The sequence below is a fragment of the Lytechinus pictus genome, chromosome 14 (assembly GCF_037042905.1).
Source record: "Lytechinus pictus isolate F3 Inbred chromosome 14, Lp3.0, whole genome shotgun sequence".
In the NCBI taxonomy this organism is placed as follows: Eukaryota; Metazoa; Echinodermata; class Echinoidea; order Temnopleuroida; family Toxopneustidae; genus Lytechinus; species Lytechinus pictus.
Genome location: NC_087258.1, coordinates 17,579,235 through 17,600,051, shown reverse-complemented (window position 1 = coordinate 17,600,051; position 20,817 = coordinate 17,579,235). Strand labels below are relative to the sequence as shown.

General features: G+C 36.0%; 1 protein-coding gene across 2 annotated transcripts in view; it reads right to left on the bottom strand.

Annotated features, from left to right (window-relative positions):
• The window catches only part of LOC129276542 (uncharacterized), a 49,919-nt gene extending 37,949 nt beyond the window's left edge, over positions 1-11,970 (bottom strand). The window contains exons 1-8 of one of the 2 annotated variants that reach the window (XM_064109091.1): positions 11,752-11,970; positions 6,833-8,880; positions 6,096-6,157; positions 5,008-5,140; positions 4,369-4,448; positions 3,330-3,549; positions 2,192-2,337; positions 310-486 (exon numbers count right to left, since the gene is read on the bottom strand). In XM_064109091.1, coding sequence (XP_063965161.1) covers positions 310-486; positions 2,192-2,337; positions 3,330-3,549; positions 4,369-4,448; positions 5,008-5,140; positions 6,096-6,157; positions 6,833-8,880; positions 11,752-11,788 — 2,903 coding nt within the window. In that variant the 5' untranslated portion in view covers positions 11,789-11,970. The remainder of the gene's footprint in view (positions 1-309; positions 487-2,191; positions 2,338-3,329; positions 3,550-4,368; positions 4,449-5,007; positions 5,141-6,095; positions 6,158-6,832; positions 8,881-11,751) is intronic. The other variant, XM_064109092.1, reaches the window with a different exon arrangement.
• Positions 11,971-20,817: the final 8,847 nt, after the last annotated feature.

Below are 20,817 nucleotides of genomic sequence, written 5' to 3'. Positions count from 1 at the left end.
TGAGTTAAAGAAAAATACATTCAAAAAAAAAAATTTAGGGCAAATTTCATACGTTTATTTGCATAATTAATAAAAAATATACACAATTAATTTTTTGAAAATGTTACAATATAGTCAGGTAGATTACATTTGCTCTATGCGTGTGCAAATTTTTGTGGCCATCGCGCAATCAGCAACCAAGATCTGAAGGGGGGGGGGGGGGAGGGGGTCAAATTCTCACTTAGTATATCCTGGTCTGAAATAGCCCAGTTAAATTAGGGTTAAAGGTTTATCAAAAGGGTTCACCACCATCTACCTGCACTAACTGACCTATATTTTCTTCTGGCCTTCTGCCTTTCGTTACAGATGGTTGCCATGGTTACCCATGTTCTCTTGACCAGTCTGTCCTCATGATGAACCCTGGCGAGCTCTTTCTGGTAATACTTCATTCTCTGATGGGCAACATAGGACTTCCAGTGTTCAAGGGACCTTGACAAGAGCCCCACTCTGGAAGATGTATAAAGGAATGAAATCAAAGAAATGGAGTGAATACGCGAATAGCCTAAATTATTTTATTAAACTGCGCGGATATTTATAGTATCTGCAATCACCACAGAAAGCAACAATTTTCACGCAATCAAATGGGGATCTCAGTCAAATTTAACTATGGCCGTTGTTAAGGGGCGGATCAAAGGGAAATGGGCAGAAATCTTGTTAACTATGCCCTTTGCCCTTGGTAACCACCTTAGTTTGTTGTTGGCAGGCATGATCAAATACATGACCGCACTTTAGATCAATCCGAGGAACAGATTATTCAACATTCTTATAGAGAGGTTTTTAGTTTCTTTTATTTCATCCATTCATTGGTTTATTTATTTAGTGACCTTACACGCTTACTCATTCAAAAACGTATTTGCCTGGCCTCAATCAATCACTTAGTCATTCACTCTCTTACTCATCCATTGTCTCACCTTTTCACAGGCTTATTCATCCACTTACTTTACTCACATACTGTCTTGACCACTCATTCAATCACTCCCTCACATACTCTTACAACAACTCTTACACCCTCTCATTAATTCATTCACCCACCTCCTCACTCTCTGTCTCACTCTCATTCACTCCCCAATTATCTCACCTACTCACTCTGTAACTCGCTCACCCACAAACACACCCTCTCACTTACCAACTCTCCCTCTCTCTCACTCACTCACTCACTCTCTCTCTTACTCATTGTCTTTTTTTTCACATGCTTATTCATCCACTTACTTTACTCACATACTTTCTTGACCACTCATTCAATCACTCCCTCACATACTCTTACAACAACTCTTACACCCTCTCATTAATTCATTCACCCACCTCCTCACTCTCTGTCTCACTCTCATTCACTCCCTAATTATCTCACCCACTCACTCTGTAACTCGCTCACCCACAAACACACCCTCTCACTTACCAACTCTCTCTCTCTCTCTCTCTCTCACTCACTCTCTCTCTTACTCATTGTCTCTTTTTTCACATGCTTGTTCATCCACTTACTCACTCACATACTGTCTCATCCACTCGTAACCCACTCTCACACCCACACAATAATTCACTTACTCTCTCTCCTGCTCACTCTCATTCACTCCCTCGCTCAATCATACACACCGTTTCTCACTCCTTGACTCTGTCACTCATACACCCATTCAATTCCTAACTCTCTCACTCACTCAACCTCACCCTCAACCAATCACTCTCTCAATCTCACTTGCACTTCTGTACTCTCTCACTCACTACCTAGATCTCTCATACACTTACTCACACACACTCTCTCTCCCTCCCTCCTCTCGCAACCACGCATTCCCTCTCTCACTAAAACACACTATCACTCACACACACAAAAAATCTCTCCCTCCCTCTCTCACCCACTCACTCACTAATTAACTTACACACTCTCTCACTCAGTCATTTAGTAACTTGCTATTAAAGTCTTCACAAAAATACATGCCATGTCACCCACACACACTCACACACAAACTCATTCATCCAAGCAACCATTGACTCACCAACACAATTACTCAATAAATTAAGTAATCAATATCTTACACTGCTTCTAATAATTTATCTAATATTGATATGTACTAATATCAAATCACACTTTTACAATGCTCCTGGAATGTGTAATTCTTAATTTTTCTTTCAGAAATATTTTACTCGCAAGAGAACTCACTTGTAATGAAGATCTGCAATGGCCATTCTCTGCTGCGCATGATAGCCTTCTTTCCAGACACTGAATGCTTTGACAGTGACATGCTGATCGGCTATTTGCTCTAAGATGGCTTCCTTCTCTTTCCGCAGCTGTGTGAGGGCGCTCCACTGGGTAAAGAGAGGAAACCAGGCAATATGAACATAACCACTTTGGACCAATTCATGTTTCAAACATGTGACTTTTCATACATGTTGGTTGAACATTGTCGTGAATCCAAAACAGAAAATACATCAGTGTGATGAAGACACTTCTTGTTATTTAATCTATTACAAGCACTAATGTAAAATGATAAATTTCAAGCATTGCCAAAGTTTTTCAAGGAAATTATGCTTAAAATTTGCCCAAATATCAAGGAATTGGTATAGATGGTGATTTACTACCATTGACATTTATAGTAAAGTGACATTGTGTACAGCTATGCAGGGAGCTGTGGGCATGAGTGCATGTGGCACAGTACTGAAAGTTTTAGCTAATAAAGCACTTGCACTTTCACTTTTATCAACGTTATTAATCTTCTCTCAATCAAATTTCTCTTCCCTATCCACTTTTGATATATTCCTATTATTTTGTGCAATAAAAGATAAGTCTCTTTTATTGCACTATACAGTCTGGTTTTCTATCCCCTTTCCTTTCGAGGCCTCCATCACTTTCGAGCTCCAAGCTTAAGATGGAGATCTCCCACATTTCTATATATATATGTTCAGTAATTAAGGAAAATGTATATATAGATATAATTTTCACAGTACAGTTGATATTTTATAATGATTTATGTGCATTATTCATTATGTTTAAAAAAATATTTGCCTATTATGTAATATTGAAAAAAAAATATTATACTTGTATATTCTTTGTTTTTGTTTTGAAATGTGGAAATAAAATAAATCAGAGCAAATCAAATATGTTAAATGGATGATATGTCATATATGATCATTTGAATGATCATACTAAAAAAAAAGAAAATAACTATGGAGAACCTACCAGATGATCTATCTTGTGTGTATTTTATCATTTGGGCAACATGAGGCCAACTATCTTTATTTAATTCATGTTCAAATTTTCTACTTCTTATGTCAAGTCCCCTTGAATTTCTTTTTCTTACCTTCTTAAAATACTTGACAAGGGTCATGACTTTTAGCCTGATCTCCAGTTGTTCAGCCTGGATTTTGCTGCTCATTACAGCAAATTTGAATGCACTGAGTCCTTTATGCCGAAGATGTTGCTGGTACAGGAGTCTAGCCGAGTTGCTTCTTGATTGCACAGCAGACATCCAATGACTGAGGTATTTCTGCTTGATGGTCATATTATGTAAGGTGACGGCTCTGAAGATTGAAAAACACAAATTGAAATATTTTGTGCCAGGCAACGTCAATCTTTGGCTACATTTATCAACTTTTCCCTGTTAGAAACACGTTGTGTAACCCCACTATCAAAACATATTTTCAAAAGGTTTTTACAAACTTGTGTCTCAAGGGTCTATGTTTATTGACTCGTTGCACAGACAGAAAAATGGATAACCCCGTTTGTCCTGAGGATGAGTCATGTAAGGCCTCTGCTTTCTTCTTATGGCTATACCCAGTTCTGTATACCCAGAACTGGGTCCCATTTCATAAAGACTTGTTATAATATTAATAAACTTACAATTTTCAGTATCGGCCAATCAAATTACATGATTTTAGTAGCTTAAAACTGTGATTGCAAATTGGTTGTAATGACATGTTTCATGAAACGGGACCCGGCAAATTTTCCCCAGAGATGGTACTGATCCAAGTACAATTTGTTTCAAAACACCTTCAAGTTGATTGCTAATGAAGACATATGTTTCTGGCTCAAACACGTTTCAAATCAACAAATTTGCTTTAATCAAAAGATTTTAACTTCCAATAATCAAATCAAGTTTTCATTAATCATCTGCAAATAAGTAACCTGAATCATGTTTTGAAACCTAATACTATCCCAGAAAGGAGTTGATAAACAGACCCTATGTATATAACTCCTTGACATGTATTTTTATATGAAATATATAGATTTGAAATTCTTTCTCTAGCTCTGGCATTCTTCTTTCCTCTACAAATGGGTAAAATTACTTTTTCAAATGGAAGGAGAAAGACAAACACTTCCTATTAATCCTCCATACTTACCTTCTCCACTTATTCTTCTCCTCTTCGTGTATCATTTTCAATAATCTCACTTTTTTCAACCATCTTCTAAACCAGTATGCCTGAAAAATAAAAACAGAAAACAACTATATCAATATATACTGGCATCTGATTGGTCAACAATTTAATTCATGGAGTTTTTGTATGCTTCCAAATATTTGTACAGCAGGCTCGTGACCAAATAAAGGATATTTTGCAATAAGTGTCAAGAAATATCAAATCCAGGGGCCAGGATCCTGATTGATAAAGCATATTATCAATAACAACTGGAAATATTGTATGATAAATTTGCTCTCAACCAATCAGAGTGCCCCATTTCAGTAGCTTACAACCATAATTTGTCACATATGATTGATATCAAACTTTGTGAAACCACACCCTGATCTCTGAAGCCCAAATCAATACTCTTTGGTACATGCTGTCAAAACCAAAGAGTCAATAGCAAGAAGTAGTACAGATTTTTTTTTTACCGGAGGTGTACATACATTTGTTTCAATTTCACTTTGTAGTTAATTTTAAATCTTGGAAAATATTCATAGTCATTTGGACTAAAAGAGACATTTTCTCAAAAAAGAAATAACACAGCTGATCTAATACTATGAAAAAAAAATATGCACCAACCTGTGAAACAAGGACCTCATGTTTTTCTACAGGATGGTTGTGGAGTATGTCTAGCAGTTTGAATACCCACAAGATAGAGGTGACTTGACGAGGGCTGCCGCTGGTGGACACACTCATTTCTAAATGATGTCCTCTGCAAATACAAACAATTCAGAATATGGAGTATTAAAGTGTAACATAATAATCCGCATTTATGTAGCGCTTTATACATCGAAACGACGTCTCTAAGCGCTTTACAGACATATTATTACCCGGTCATCGGATCCTTGCCTGCCTGCATACAATGTATGCACCTTCTCCACTCCCTGGGGAGCATTCCAACAAGAGTTCCAAGACTAAATTGCTAGGCATACTACATATAGGCTTTCACATCCTACCGGGTACCCATTTAACACCTGGGTGGAGAGTGGCAAAGTGTGGATTAACGCCTTGCCAAAGGACGCTAGGCCATGGTGGGATTCGAACACACGACCCTCTGATTACAAGGTGAGAGTTGGAACCGCTGCACCATGACGCTTCCACATATCTCTGTCTCCCTCTTTCTCTCTCTCTCTTTTTTTTTTTTGCATTACAGCACTTTCCTTTTAATTTTGGTAGTGCATGATGTTTCATGGTGGTCTAAATAGGTATGGCTAAATGAATGCTTAATCAGCCCCAATGAAATCAGTGTCGATTGGCCTGATTTTAGACTTATTGGAACTAGGGCTACCTCACTATTATGATAACTTTGCCATCCATTCGTAACTATCAAGGTAAAAATGATAAACAGCCAATCAGAATCAACGTTTCCATGCAAGTTACCATTGTATAGCAAAGTTTATATACAACGGCACCTAGGCCAACTAACACTGATTTCATTGGCTGGGGCTAAGTCGGTATCCATGCAGCCACATCTTGGGGGACCACAATTTGGGCCGCCGTGCACTAAATTTGGATTGTTGATATATTTTTTCTCATGCTCAACAGAAACATGGTCAATATATATACCGGGATTCCAGTGGCAAATAGCTCCAGGGCCTGAAATCTCTTTTAAAATATTGTCTACATCCATACATATAGGACTGAAGAAACACAGAAAGAGAACAAACCGATTCTTTGGCATGGTGTCAGCAGTACATCTGAGCATTTTATCATCATGGTTTGGTGTAGCCTGCAAATTTTAAAAAAAAATTACATGTTCACCATGTTTATTTTGTAACAATATCTATTGCTCACAATGACAAGCAAACTCCAATGTATTTCCTAGCTTCATTTTTGTGTATACATATACATGCCCTTACCTTCATATTCCCACATTCATGTTCATTAATCTTGTCAAACCCTACTTAAGACTCGGGTAAAAAATTGTGTAAAATAGAAATAAAATAACATGATTTACAAACACAATCAAGGTAAACTTCTACTGCGCTCCGCTTTACATGTGTGTAATATGTCAAAATGCTTGAGTCGTTAACAAAATTCTGAAAGTCTAAAAAAGAAAAAAAATCTGAATATCATACAATACTCGCTTAAAATGAATGCAATTTTGTACAAGGGAGAGAACTTTAACTTACTTTGGTATCAAAATTCTCCTGGGAAGGGGAATGTTGTTTCTTGAAAGTTTTAGGCACTGTCAACACTTGCCCTGACAAATTCAGTGAAATCTGTGGTTTCACTGGCTGAGAAGGACTGGTCACTGACTACTACTATCGGAGCTTTCAGAGCAAGACAACTTGTCAGAGCTGACAACTTTCAGAACTTTCAATCCCCGGATCATTATTTGCCCAGGAGAGTGACTCGAACAGATGAAATAAAAAACAAAAATTATAAAGATGTCTCTACTTACATGTGCTTCATGTGTTTCCTCCTCCTCACTCTCCTCGAAATGATAATTCATGGCCCTTTGAAGCTCCTTCCTTCTCTCTTGCAAGAAGAACGGAAGACCTTCCTCTTCTAAAAGAAAGTCCTGAAGATCTTCATGCTCATGAGGTGAACTTTGTGATCCAGAACGTTGTTTACCATCCCCTCTTCTTGATGATTTCACATCATCTGCACCAGTCTTTATTTTGGATTGGTGATCGAGTTTTGAGTAATTGGAATGTTTTGATGCAGTTGAGCTGCAGTTCAAAGAAATTGATTCATTCTCATACCTTTCAGACAGATGACTTGTTGAGAACCCTGTGTTTGTATAATGCTGCGAAAGGTGATCTTCCAGAGTAGATGTCTGCAATGGTAGTTTATCAAGGACTCCAGACGATGGTACGGAATACGAAGACAATGCTGGTGAATATTGCGATGATAAACCTTTTGAGGTAGTCAATGAATACACACTGGTTGCTCTTGCACCACTCAACGAGTGATTCCTAAAAGGTAGTACAGCTGCTTTGGCATTTGTAGATCCCTCAGAAGTTGATTGCGCTGTTGAGAACATCAGCAGATCCTGCACTTGGTCTATTCCATCAGGGTATAATGAAGCTGTCAGTCTGGAAGACTTTATTGTATCTGATGCACTCCCTTGGGGATGAACAACATGTGCAGGTGATGGAGAAACGGATCCAGTTGATCCTGGAACTCCTTCAGGTAAGTCCTGAATTCCTTTCTTCTGTCTGTAAATGTGACTATGCAGATTCTCTTCCTGATGAATCAACAAAGAGTCAGTTTCTAGATGCTGCATAGGATTCCTTTGGTCACCCTGGACAGAGATACTCGTAGTGTGAGAAGATAAAACAGAAGACAGTGCAGGATCTGGCATCGCTGCATTTCCTAGAAAATCAGGCTGGACATTCATGTTTCTCCTACCTAATCTTGGGGGCTTTGAATTACTTTCAGCAAATTGTTGTGTTCTAATCACTTCACTTTGGCTTCTTTGTGCATTTGAAAACTCTGTCTCCAGCTTTCTTCTACGAGGCCGCTTTTGGCCAAGGGATGAACTGTTGTCAGAGACAATCTTATCAAATGGTACATGGCTTGAATGTGGAAGACTTTGCTTTGTCAGATTTGCACCATTTTTTCTATGTTCTAATACTACAGGGAACATAGACTGTACATGTAGCTGCTCATAGGTTTGGTATTCAGCATCTTGTACTGTGTCTCTACTGAAATCTACATCTAAATCATCATTAGTTGTGTAATTAATACCGTTGTCAACATGTCTTGGATCTTGAGTTCTTTGGATGTTTGTTCTCTTTGAAAACTGGACATATTCTGATTTTTGGAATTCAGAAATATTGTATGATGATGCTGTTTGGCTTGTTGTGGATCCTGGAGGCACGGATTGACCATGATCTCCAAGTAAATGTGCATTATCATCACTTCCTTCATTCTGGCTATGAAATCTTGAAGGTAGATGCAGGCTTGGTTCATCTAGGTGTGGTCTTCGGAACCTTCCATCAGGCATTTCCCCCTGATCAAACGTATAGCGCTCAAAGGGATTTGAGTCACGATGGCTACCTACAAGAGTGGACATTCTTGCATCCTGGCTATGCTCTATGTCACTTCTGCACGGATCATGTTGGCCTTTGACTGTATCCCATGCTGATAATGAGATTGGTGATGAAGGATATCTTCCTAACAACCCATCCGGTGGTAATCTTCCCTGATGACCATTAGATTCTAAAAATCCATCACTGCGAAACTCTGACGATGTTCTCGTCAAATTTTCTGAAGAGACAACTCTTCCCTTTTCCTTCCCTTCAGCATCTATCCTCCCAATGTGACTGCTGTCATCTTGCCTCCTAGCAACAACAGATTTATACTGTTGCCATGACAACCCATCATACTTAGAAGAAGAGATCCTGTGACCAATGTTAGTTATTGTCCTAGCTCTGGGGTATATGTCCTGACTGGAATCAATAAAACGAGTACTGGAGATGGGAGGTTTCCTCTGCCTTTGTACTGCAAATTAGAAAAGAGGAAAATAATATATAAAAAAATACCAGAGAAATGCCAAAACGCACATTTCCTTATTAGCTGAAATTCAATCTTTTTAAACTTTGATCTGGGGCCCGTAACACAAAGCTTAGCAATGACCACAGAACATTTTTTCTACGATTGATTGCATTGACTACAATGTGCAATCAATCATGAAATTCAAGCGTAAGATCAATCGCTAACCTTTGTGTTATGGGACCCTGGGCCCCGTAACACAAAGGTTAGCGATTAATCGCTAAATGAAATGACCTATCAAGATCATTGTTGCATGCGCATTTTGCTCTGTAGACTGACTAGGAACCAATCCGAATTATTCTTTCAAATTAGTGATTAATTGCTAATCTTTGTGTTACGGGGCCCTGGTTTGCAATCGTGTTTTTCCATAGATTTGTTTAATACTGCATATGTGATAAACTACAGTAGAAAAATGTTTGTGTAAGAACTCTGTTTACAAATTAAACCTATCTATGAAAACATTTCATTTTATTCAAAAGATACATAATACACTGCTTTACTCTGTGATTTTTGTGCAACATATTTTGAACTTCAATGTAATTGAACATAGAAGAAAACTACATTACACATAAAGTTTGAATGTTTGTTTTTGTTTATATTTGCACCCAGTTTTCCATGTTTTATGTAGGATGGGGGGTCGGGTGTCCGGACACTTTACATTTTTGAAGCCTTCTTTTTTGTCTTTGGATTACACTAAAAATATGAATTCAATACTTGTAATCATCTTCTATTTTGTTCTTTATACTATTTCCTAACATTTTGTACTAAAAATTTATGAAACTTCGCTTTCAAATTTTTCCAAATGACTTTCTAAAATTGATCGTCCGGACACACAACCTGTCCGGACACACAACAACTGGGTATACAATGCATATCTTTTCTTATTAGTATGTAGTGCTAAACGCTTTATAAATGTTGTATATTATTGTTCTACTATATACAGATCAAATTCTGAATGCACCTTTCTTATCAAAATAAGTTATGTTTCCTTGCAAAATCTTTATAACACGTTGCCTGAACACTGAACTTGTTGTCATTACTGTCTAGCATTCATCACGGCAATATTATCACGTGTCATAACTATTCTTAACAGCTGGTGTTATCCATCATCCCTTGTCATATTGCAGTGTCAATATTTGAACAAGCAATGAAGCATGAGATAAATATGAAAGAGATTGGCATGTTTGAAAATTTACTCCCAGCTCCCATAATAGATTTCATCAAACGGATATTAAGTGATAACATGCATGAACGAGGGTTTGTGTACAAAACAAGCATTCAATATATAGATGTATTTGCTTATGATTAAGAAATAATGAATACATTTTATACATCACACATGTACACAAAGTTCTCAAATAATACATTGAGCACTTTTAAATGCAATGCATGTAATAGTGTAACTCTTTTGGTAAATATGTAAAATTATTTTCAAATAGGGATGCATCATACAATATTCAAATCACCTTTTCATTATTCACATGCAATTTCGGTTTTCAAAATGAAGAAATATATATCTACAATTTTAATTGGAGCCATGAATGAAATACCTGTATAAGGGTGTTTTTGAAAGACATTAATTTATTATAGAAGAAGTTCACCCTCACAGAAAGTTTATTGTAAAAATAGCACCTTTTTGAAGGTCAAGCCACCTCCAACAAAAATGTTGATTTGAATTAAAATTAAAAAAATCAAACTATTATAACAGTTATTAACACTGACAAATTTCATCAAAATCGGATGCAAAATAGGAAAGTTGTGACATTTTGAAATTTTGCTTAGTTTACGTAAAACAGTTGCATGTAGTTGCACAATACAGTGATGTGCAGATCACACATTCGATAATGTCACTCACTCACTATTTCTTTCATATTTTACTGTTTAAAATTTTTCATTTTTTGCAGATCTGACAAAAATGAGTCTTAATCGAATCAGAATAGGTTATAGCAATGATAATTCAACATATTCAGAGAGAAATCAAAGATGGTTTCACTTTTGCAATAATGTAAAAACCAAAACCTTTCATATCTGAAGTAATAAAATTATTAAAGGACAAGTCCACCCCAACAAAAAAAAAGGAGAAAAATCAAACAAGCAAAACACTGAAAATTTCGTTAAAATCAGATGTAAAATAAGAAAGTTATGACATTTTAAAGTTTCGCTTAATTTCACAAAACAGTAATATGCACATCCTGGTCGGTATGCAAATTGGCAGACTGATGACGTCACCCACTCACTATTTCTTTTGCATTTTATTATATGAAATATGAAAATTTTCTCCTCCTTGTCAAGTGAAAAGAAGTTTTATTTCTCCCTGAACATGTGGAATTACCATCATCCTAACAGTTTATGGTTATGTTAAGTTGGTTCTTATTGTCATATCTGTAAAAATTGAAATATTGTATTATTCAAACAATAAAACACAAAAGAAATGGTGAGTGATGGACATCATCGACTCTCTCATTTGCATATCGCCGAGTTATGCATTTAACTGTTTTGTGAAAAATAAGCAAAACTTAAAAATGTCATAACTTTCTTATTTTACATCCGATTTCGATGAAATTTGCAGCATTATGTTTGTTTGATTTTTCTCTATCAATTCAAATCAGCAATTTTCTTGGGTGGACTTGACCTTTAAGAAATAGTGGGTGGATGACGTCATCAATTCCCTCATTTGCATACTGACCAATATGTGCATGTTAACTGTTTTGTGAAATTAGCAAAACTTTATAAAGTAATAACCTGTTTTTTTTTAATTCAAATGAACTTTTTGTTGGGGGTGGACTTTCCCTTTAAAGCAAAATCAATTCTTACACCGACCTGGAGATGAACAGTCAGAGCCCGAGGAATATTCCATGTCATCCGATCCCTCCAAGACAGAATCCCCCTCTAGATCTGATAAATGGAATGATCCTTCTGTTGAATGCCCACTCTCTTCATTGGCATGGATTGGACCATGTGTACGGTTGGTTATAGAAGAGGGGTGTGTTCTTTTTTGAAGATGGCCAAACCAAGGATCCTGCAGAGTGGACAAACAAAAAAGAGGAATTCAAATTCCCGGGCCCCGTTGTACAAAGAGTTATGATTGATCTGATCAATCGTAACTCTATGGAAATCCATCAGTGTCATAATTTTTTCTACAGGAAATTTGCAAAATGTCCTTTGTAATCAAAGGAGAACACCTCAAATTGTCAAGAAATCAATGAATTTATGGATATGCATTCATATCTAGAATTTTTTTTTGAACAAACATGCATTTCATATGTTGCCTTTGCTGGCTTGCCATAGTTACGATTGATCGGATCAATCGTAACTCTTTTAACTTATCACAATCTATTCTAGATAGTCAAACGTCAAGACAATGTCAAAATAATGCAAAAGTGATTGTTTGCTGTCTAACAATGTACATGTAACAGAGATGTGAGAAAACTTTTTTCAAACACCAAAGTAGATTGTCAAAGAAAACTCATGAAATCTGTAAATTATTTACCGGTACTGTAAACTACAAGTTTTCTTTTAAACAGGCATGTACCAATTATCTACAGATATGTCTGGTGTTGACTGGTCATTATTAAAATGTAATCCTCCAAAGCCGTGACTCAGGACTTGAACATCTGACCTTCAAATGAGTTTCTAACTTTCATATGAAGCTGGATTAATAGTAGTCCAGGATAGGCCCCATAGAAAATTTACTTATGGCTTCTTGTTAATTCAAGGGTGCTGATTACGAATCTGAATGATGCCACTCATGTAACCTTGAGCATTTTCCGCAAATTGGCAAAATCCAATATGGCCGCTAAAATATGCAAATTACCCATGAAAATCATAAAATTGCCGCACATTGGCTGTAAAATGCATGAAATTGTGTGGCAGGAGTGAAATGGTTTTAGACAAAAAGTTATTTTCTTGATATTCAAAATGGCCGCCATAGGCCCCTGTATACTCTATTATATACAATATGAATAGGGAAAACTAATTTTCACAAAAATGAGCACTAAACTGCAAGAAATCGTGATATATGAGCGAAGTACTGTATGCAAATCACCATTACTAACGAGATATATCATTTATTATGTCATGTTTGGGAAAATTGCTGCAATTTGATATTTAAAATAGCCGCCACTGGCCCAAAAAGTATTATGTACAATGGCAATGGGGGTCAAAAATTCACAAGAGTGAGCATTAAAATGCATATTATTAAGATAAACGAGTGGAATACTGACTAAAAACAAAATTATTAACAAAAAATATTATTCAATATGCCATGTATGTGATAATTGCTATATTTTGAAATTCAAAATGGCCGCCATGGGCCCTATATTTATTATGTACAATGTGAATGGAGAAACTAATTTTCAAAAGAGTAAGAAAGTCATGTAATTGTGATCTACGAGTAAAATATTGCCGGAAAACATGTTTTCTAGCGAGACATATCATTTCTTTTGTCATGCATGAGATAAATGCTCTATTGTAAAATTTAAAATGGCCCCTATAGGCCTTAACAGTATTATCTACATGTACAATGTAAATGGCGGGACATAAAATTTTGTAAGAATTTGGATTTGCTTGACTATGACATCCATATAATCCTGTTGTATACGGTAAGTAAAATATTATTTGAAAACATAATTTTCATGAATTATAGCATTTCTTCTGCCATGTAGGTGATAAATGCTGTATTTTGACATTCAAAATAGCCGCTACAAGCCCTATTTTTTATGAAACATGCGTATAGGGAAACTAATTTTCACAAGAGTGAGAATCATAAAATGCATGTAACTGTGATGTACGAGTAAAAATATTGTATTAAACATGATTTCTAACTACATACATCACATATTGGTCATGGAGGTAATGCTGTACTTTGAAACCTGAATGATATTTTTCGTTAAAATTATGTTTTTTAGACAGTATCCCATTACTTTTAATATCACATATGCATTTTAGTGCTCACTCTTGTGATTTCTTTGGTCCTCTTTCTCATTGTACATAATACTGTTAGGGTCTTTGGCAGCCATTTTGATTATCAAAATACAACATTTATCACATACCGTACATGGCATATTAGATAATATATTTCGTTAACAATAATGTTTTTAGTCAGTATTTTACTCGTTTATTATAATAAAATGAATTTTAGTGCTCACTCTTGTGACTTTTTTTGCCCCCATTGCCATTGTCTATAGTACTGTTTGGGCAAGTGGTGGCTATTTTAAATATAAAAAACATTTTCCCATACATGACATAATAAATGATATATCTCGTTAATAATGATGATTTGCATACAGTACTTCGTTCATAGATCACAATTTCTTGCAGTTTAGTGCTCATTTTTGTAAAAATTAGTTTTCCCTATTCACATTGTACATCATAAAGTATACAGGGGCCTATGGCGACCATTTTGAATATCAAGAAAATAAATATTTTGTCAAAAACTATTTTTTCAGAGAGTATTTCACTCCTGCCACACAATTTCATGCATTTTATAGCCAATGTGCGGTAATTTGCATATTTTGGCGGCCATATTGGATTTTGCCAATTTGCGGAAAATGCTCAAGGTTACACGAGTGGCATCATTCAGATTCGTAATCAGCACCCTCAAATTGACAAAAAAACCATAAAAAAATATTGTATATATGAAAAAGCAAGGTTTGGTCAATTTTATCATGGACTATAGAGGTAAAAAGCCACAGCACCCAGTCGAGCTCTTAAACTGAATGCCTTTTTTCACAAATCAAGTTTAACAGCACAAATGTTCAAGCACTGTATTTTTAAATTTAATATTCAGTGCAAATAGGTCTCTTCGCAAGACAAAGCGGAACACTGAGTAGACAAATTCTTGTTAAATAATAAAAATGTAAATATTGAATATCAGGCAGTCTCTTCTAACACCAAGAATGCACTGATCCTTTTTGTTCAAGATGGTCATTTATAAGTGTAGTACTTTCCATCAGGAATCTATGTTTCCTTAAAAAAAATCAGCCTTTACATTGTTTAAGGAAAAGACTAAAGAGTTGCCCTTGGATGGTAAAAATACATGTAAAACATGCATTACTTAGTCCTGCACTCTATGCGCTACTACCAATTCTTCCCCAAAGGGCGACAATTCATGGATGTATGATCCATTAAGTACAACCTTCAGGTATTAAATCAGGCATACATTCGTGAGAATAAATTGATCCAAATTCCAAAGATGGAAATTGTGCAAGCAGGTTTGAAATCAGACATGATCAAAAGATACATTGGAACAGTGTGTACAAGTACATGGATGTCCTGCACTACTGCCTGCATGGACAAACTGAAGATAAATCAAGATGTGAAGCAGACACATTAAATATTTCATGTCTCATTGGTGCGTAAATTTCTGAAGTCAGGTTTAACTTTGACCACAGTCTAAGTCGGTGATAAAATTAGGGGGAGCAAAATAATTCAAAAATTCTGTTTATATTGTATATTTATTATGGTTATTGTTTTGTTTCCTTTTGTTTTTATAATGAAGAAAAATACTTCAGTTATTATTCCCAGACAATTATGAGCATTTTGGGTGTTGCATATAAAGTTAATAAATTGAATGTGTACTGTTGGCTCTTCGTACTTAAACCACAACTTTAAACCAGGGTTTAATTTAAACTCGAGTTCAGAATACGGGCCTCTCTGTTTGCTTTCAAACCACACTCACGTTAATCTGCAATTGTAAAATCATGAAATTTTTCCTATTCATGTCTAATTGTGTTTGCATTCAAACCACACTAATGTTGATCTCCGCAATAATAAATCATTATTTTTTTTTCTTATACTCATTTACAAAAGGTTAATATAATAATATTATAAAGCTTAATACACCTATCTACTTCAATTTGTTGCACTTTCTTGCATTAGCAAGGAATCAGTTTATCCGAGTATGAGTATCCCACACACAGTATCAATGCTGGACTCGTGAAAAAGCTTGATAATTTTCAAGTTTTAACATATTAGTACCAACCATACTAATGTATATTTTGCCTAGGAAAAGATCTCTACAGGAATTAGAATATTATTTCCAATCAATATGAGGTTCTCATCATGATTGACATAATTGAACTTATTGTGAGCTGCCCTCAATTTGCCTTTTAATTTTGAGATAATATACACAGGTGATAGGCCAGAAACTATACAGTGCGTATCAAAAAAAGTTTACACTTTGAAAAAGCCCTGGGAATTAAAAAATATACAACATGTGGGTATTTTTTTCACTTATAATCTTGGGTTTGGGTCTCATCTATCCAATGAACGTAAAAGTTATGACAGAATGTTACACTTGAGTGAGTACTGTCCATTTTTGTAAAGCTCGCAGAAATCTGTTTGTGCAGAAATGCTTGTTTTCACGCTGTGTCAAGGAGAAAGGGCAAAATCAAACTTACCCTGCGGAACATTTCTCATACATTTCCCTTGCACTTTTAGTCAATTGAAATAAAACGGATACATTCAAGCATTTTGTAACAATTTTGCCACCCAAATTGAAACTTTAACATTTAGTAAGCATAACCTTTACCCTTTTTGTGCCAGCTGGATCTGAGGAGATAACTGAATCTGAGCAAAAGTTTATATCAGACAAACTCCAGCATTTTTTCACTAAGTTTTTATCATTTAAAGTGGGTTTACATTTCATTTTTCGTTTAATACTTGTTTCTCCACACTTTTCCCAAGCTTGACAATGATTAACTAAATGAAAATCAAGCCTAAGCCATTTCATGTAAATCACAGCTCAGTGTAAAGCAAATAACGTCTCGATGGCCTCGGTGTGTGGGGGAGTGGGAAGGGGCGCAATGCACTCTTCAAAGTGTTTTGGGCAAGGAAACAAGTTTTAAAAGGTAAAAGATATCTTCAAATCAATTTTACTAGCTAAATTCCATGTGTTCTTCATGATTAAGGTCTACTTTTATTCGTATAACTGTTTCAAAGTTCTGCGCAAATCATTTTTCACTTACTTTTCAAAAGTAAGTGGTGCTCACTCAAGCGGAAATATTTTTCGACAGTTATATCGTCATTTGCTTAAATGGATCTGTTCCAATGTTAAAATGTGGAAAAATCTTCAGAATATTACAAATGTGTAATTTTACAGGATTTTTTCAATGTGTAAACTTTTTTTTGATACGCACTGTATAGGACCTATGTATACCATGCAAAAAATTATCATCAACCAATAACATATTCAACCTATGAACTCAGGGAACAAATTAAAATGTGGGGCTTCAAACCTGCAACATAAAACAATTCTATACCACCTTTAGATATTACTTAACAATTTCAACATGCAGCTTTAATAAGATATTGTCTTTGGAAAATCAATAAAAAATACCTTAAACTCATTCAAGAATTAAAAGTTTTGAACAATCACTTGTAGAATATGAGAAAATTTTGTACAAATTTTGAGCAAAGTGTAGCCTGCCTTAAAAAAAGATGATCAATTCTCCCTGATTGGGGCTAATGGTCAAAATGTAACCTACAATGCACTTCTAAAATGCAGAAAATATTTGATTTTCCTCTATTATTAGACGTTCTTGTAAAGAAGTAATCGCTGCACAAGGTCAATATTTATTATTGAATTCTTCTTCAAACATCCTGGTTGAGTTCAATGGCAATTGAAGAATGTCCATCCCAGAGCTCGAGTCAACACTGAATGAAACCCATACCAAGAGGGGGAATTCAAACAGGGGCAAGCTTCTGGAAGCGAAGCTTTCAAGAGGTCAAAAGTCAACAACCGTCCCTAGCAACACTCCAAGCCCAAGAACAACAACCGCACTGCATCGTGAAGTCCCAAAGATGGGATTGGGCAGGCACAATCCTAGTTTTCAAACATGTTCTGAAAGTCAGACTACATGTACCTGTTACATTATGAACATGCACACATCTAAATCACAGTTTTGTTTGAATGATACTAATGGGGCGTTGCAAGAAACTTGCGATCAATCCCAAATCTATTTCCAGTCCCTAAATCAATCACATGTCTTGCAATTAATTGTAAATTTGTGATAGATTGCTAATCTACTTCTTAAAACAAGGAGTGCAATCTGATTTGCTACAGCTAAAATCGATCTATCAGTATCAATTGTAAAACTGGAACAGAATATTTGCAATTGATTGCAAATATTTTCTTGCAACACCCCCTAATACCTTGGTCACATTTGCTCTACAGCGGCCGTACAGCGAGTCGAAAACAGCCGTTTTATTCATTTTTATTCAAACTACCTATGTATAGCTGGTACAAAAAATGTTTAAACGGCTGTTTTCGACTTGCCGTACGGCCGCCGTAGAGCAAATGTGACCGAGGTATAAGAGATGAATTTATTACCTATTTTGTAAGTTGTCAAAAAAGGTCTGTGATTACAGACTAATTTGGGTTCATGAATGTTCTGGTATGCAATGCAGTCAGGGATGATGACATTAGGAGCATGAAGGAATGTGAGAGATGTCAAGTGGAAATGGATGAATGAAAATGTGAAATAGACTATTTTTCTTTGTGAATTAAATTTCATGCAGTAAGTGTAATATATGACAAGTTTTAGACAAAAAGTTGTTTGTTTTCCAGAGGCTTGCGAGACACACCAAAAATTCAAAACATGCACATATATATTTATTGGATTCCAAATTAGCATCTTAGTATACAATTTAAGTAGGCCCAAATTCAACTAACAAATCAAAGGAATGCATCATTGTTAGGCTCACAGGAAAGAAACAGTTAAATTTGAATTACAAATGTAAAAAAATTCAGAAACTCCTGTTTTTCTCCAAAGTTTCATTTCTAGAGATAATTTTTTTTTTTTTCAAATTCAAACCAGCTTGACATCAGGACCCAGGAGGGGGGGGGGGCACTTCCATTGACGAGTGGATACCAAGCGTGACCATGGGGTCTCGAATAGCACCCTAAACAAGTATTTTCCATATTCTGAAAATGCATCCCTTATAAACAAGTATTGGCGTGTGAAACCATACCCTTAACGAGTATTGGAAAAAAAAATACCCTTGGCAAGTATTCCCTGAATAAGCCAGTTCGTAGTTCCTTTCTGCGCATGATCAAAAGATTCTACGCATGATCAGAGGAAGGTCATTTGTACTACAGTGACATGGTGGTTTAAAATCTAATGAGATAAGCACCAACTTTGATGTCTTGATCATTCATATATTCTTTTGAATTGTGGTTTTCATTTACATCCACAATAATGCGTCCACGAAGGACTGGTATTTCACAGTTTGCCAAGTACATTGTGCAACATGCTATGATATGCATTCAAACTAGGAATGCAATAAATACCTTCATAAACTGTTCATTGGTGTGCTATTCTAGTCACGTGGTCTTCAATTTCTTCATCCTGCTATGTAAGGCAAGCTTACATAATATCTTGCTTTGAAATCTGCCTATCATAACGAAAGAAATGAAAGGGCATTTGACCAAAATTGTCCAGAAGTAACTACGAACTGGTCTATTGAATCCTAAACAATTACAGCAATTTTTTAAATTGTATGTCATGGACGTCGGTTTTACCTTTACCTCCATCATTGGGTTTATTACGGCCCCACCTCCCACACCTCGCTCAAATCGGACTCTTAACACGTAGTGTTGACTGTTGGGGCAAAAAGACAAAGCACATCCTTTATAAAACATTTTAGTCTTTTTTATACCCTCGCAAATTTGACCCTAAACACGTAGCTTTCCTAGCGAATACCCTTTTAAAAATTATTTTTGTGTTTTTTGACACCCTTGTTCACGTGTTTTTTGGGTCGCGCATGTTATCCACTTGTCAATGTGAGTAGCCTCCCCCCCCCCTCCTGGGCATCAGGATGAATTCCCCTTCTTCAAGCCTGCACTACATGATTCTTTAAATCAAGTTTATTGTGCTTGGAGAAATAGAGGTTTCAAATTTTAAAATCACAAAACAGGAGGAAAAAATAATATGGGTCACAGGGCGCCAAAATGCTCAAAAGAGCAAAGAAATGTTTAAAAAAGCACTGGGAAATCCGGGGGGGGGGGGGGGCAGGCGCGTAGCCAGGGGGAGTGGTGGGGGCAGTCGCCCCCCCCCCAAAACGTCCCCAAAAAGAAAAAAAAAAGAGAGGAGAAAAGGAAAAGTGAAGGGAGGAAAGGGAAGAAATGGAGCTTTGTGTCTTTTTTTAAATTTTTTTATTTTTTTCTCAAAGGAATTAGTACCTTAGTGAAACTACTTCACTCTCGTTCTAAATTTATATATATAAATTTTGCTTCCGCGCTTCGCGTGGTTAAATGACAATATTGCAGTTCTCCTTTGTTTCCCTCACCCTTTCTCTCACCCTGTTTTTCCACCTCGGCTATAGGACTAGCGTGTTTCCTGCCAGGGCATTGAATTAGAGTAAAGTTAGGCCGAAGTATGAAGTTATCTTTTTTTTCAAATTGATCACGCAACATTTCCACACTTCTGGTCGGGTCGGTCCCGGATGGGTAAATCTTTATATCAGTTTCTACCGTCACAGCCATATAGGCCACTTCTCCCGCTTTTCAGCTCATTACTAAACAACCATAATTAGGGGGTTCCTCCTTTAAAAAGAGGTATAAATTTGTGTCATATCAAATAAAAAAGTACAATATTTCTATCAAATTCTATAAAACTTCATGTCATTTCCCTATACATTCATCTCCTGTCCTATTTTGCGCCCTCAGTTTGAAATTTTGAATGACACTTCAGTTTCTTTAAATCATTCAAAATAAGCGCTTCAGGATGAGTCAAACAAATTATCATCATCATATATAATTTCAGTAAATTAATCACAGAATCTTCAACAGTGTTGGGCACTATTTTCCTTGTAATGAAGTTCATTTATCTTTAACCAAGTGAATTAGAGCCGATTAGATATCTGCATTTAATGAAAGGCCTGCCC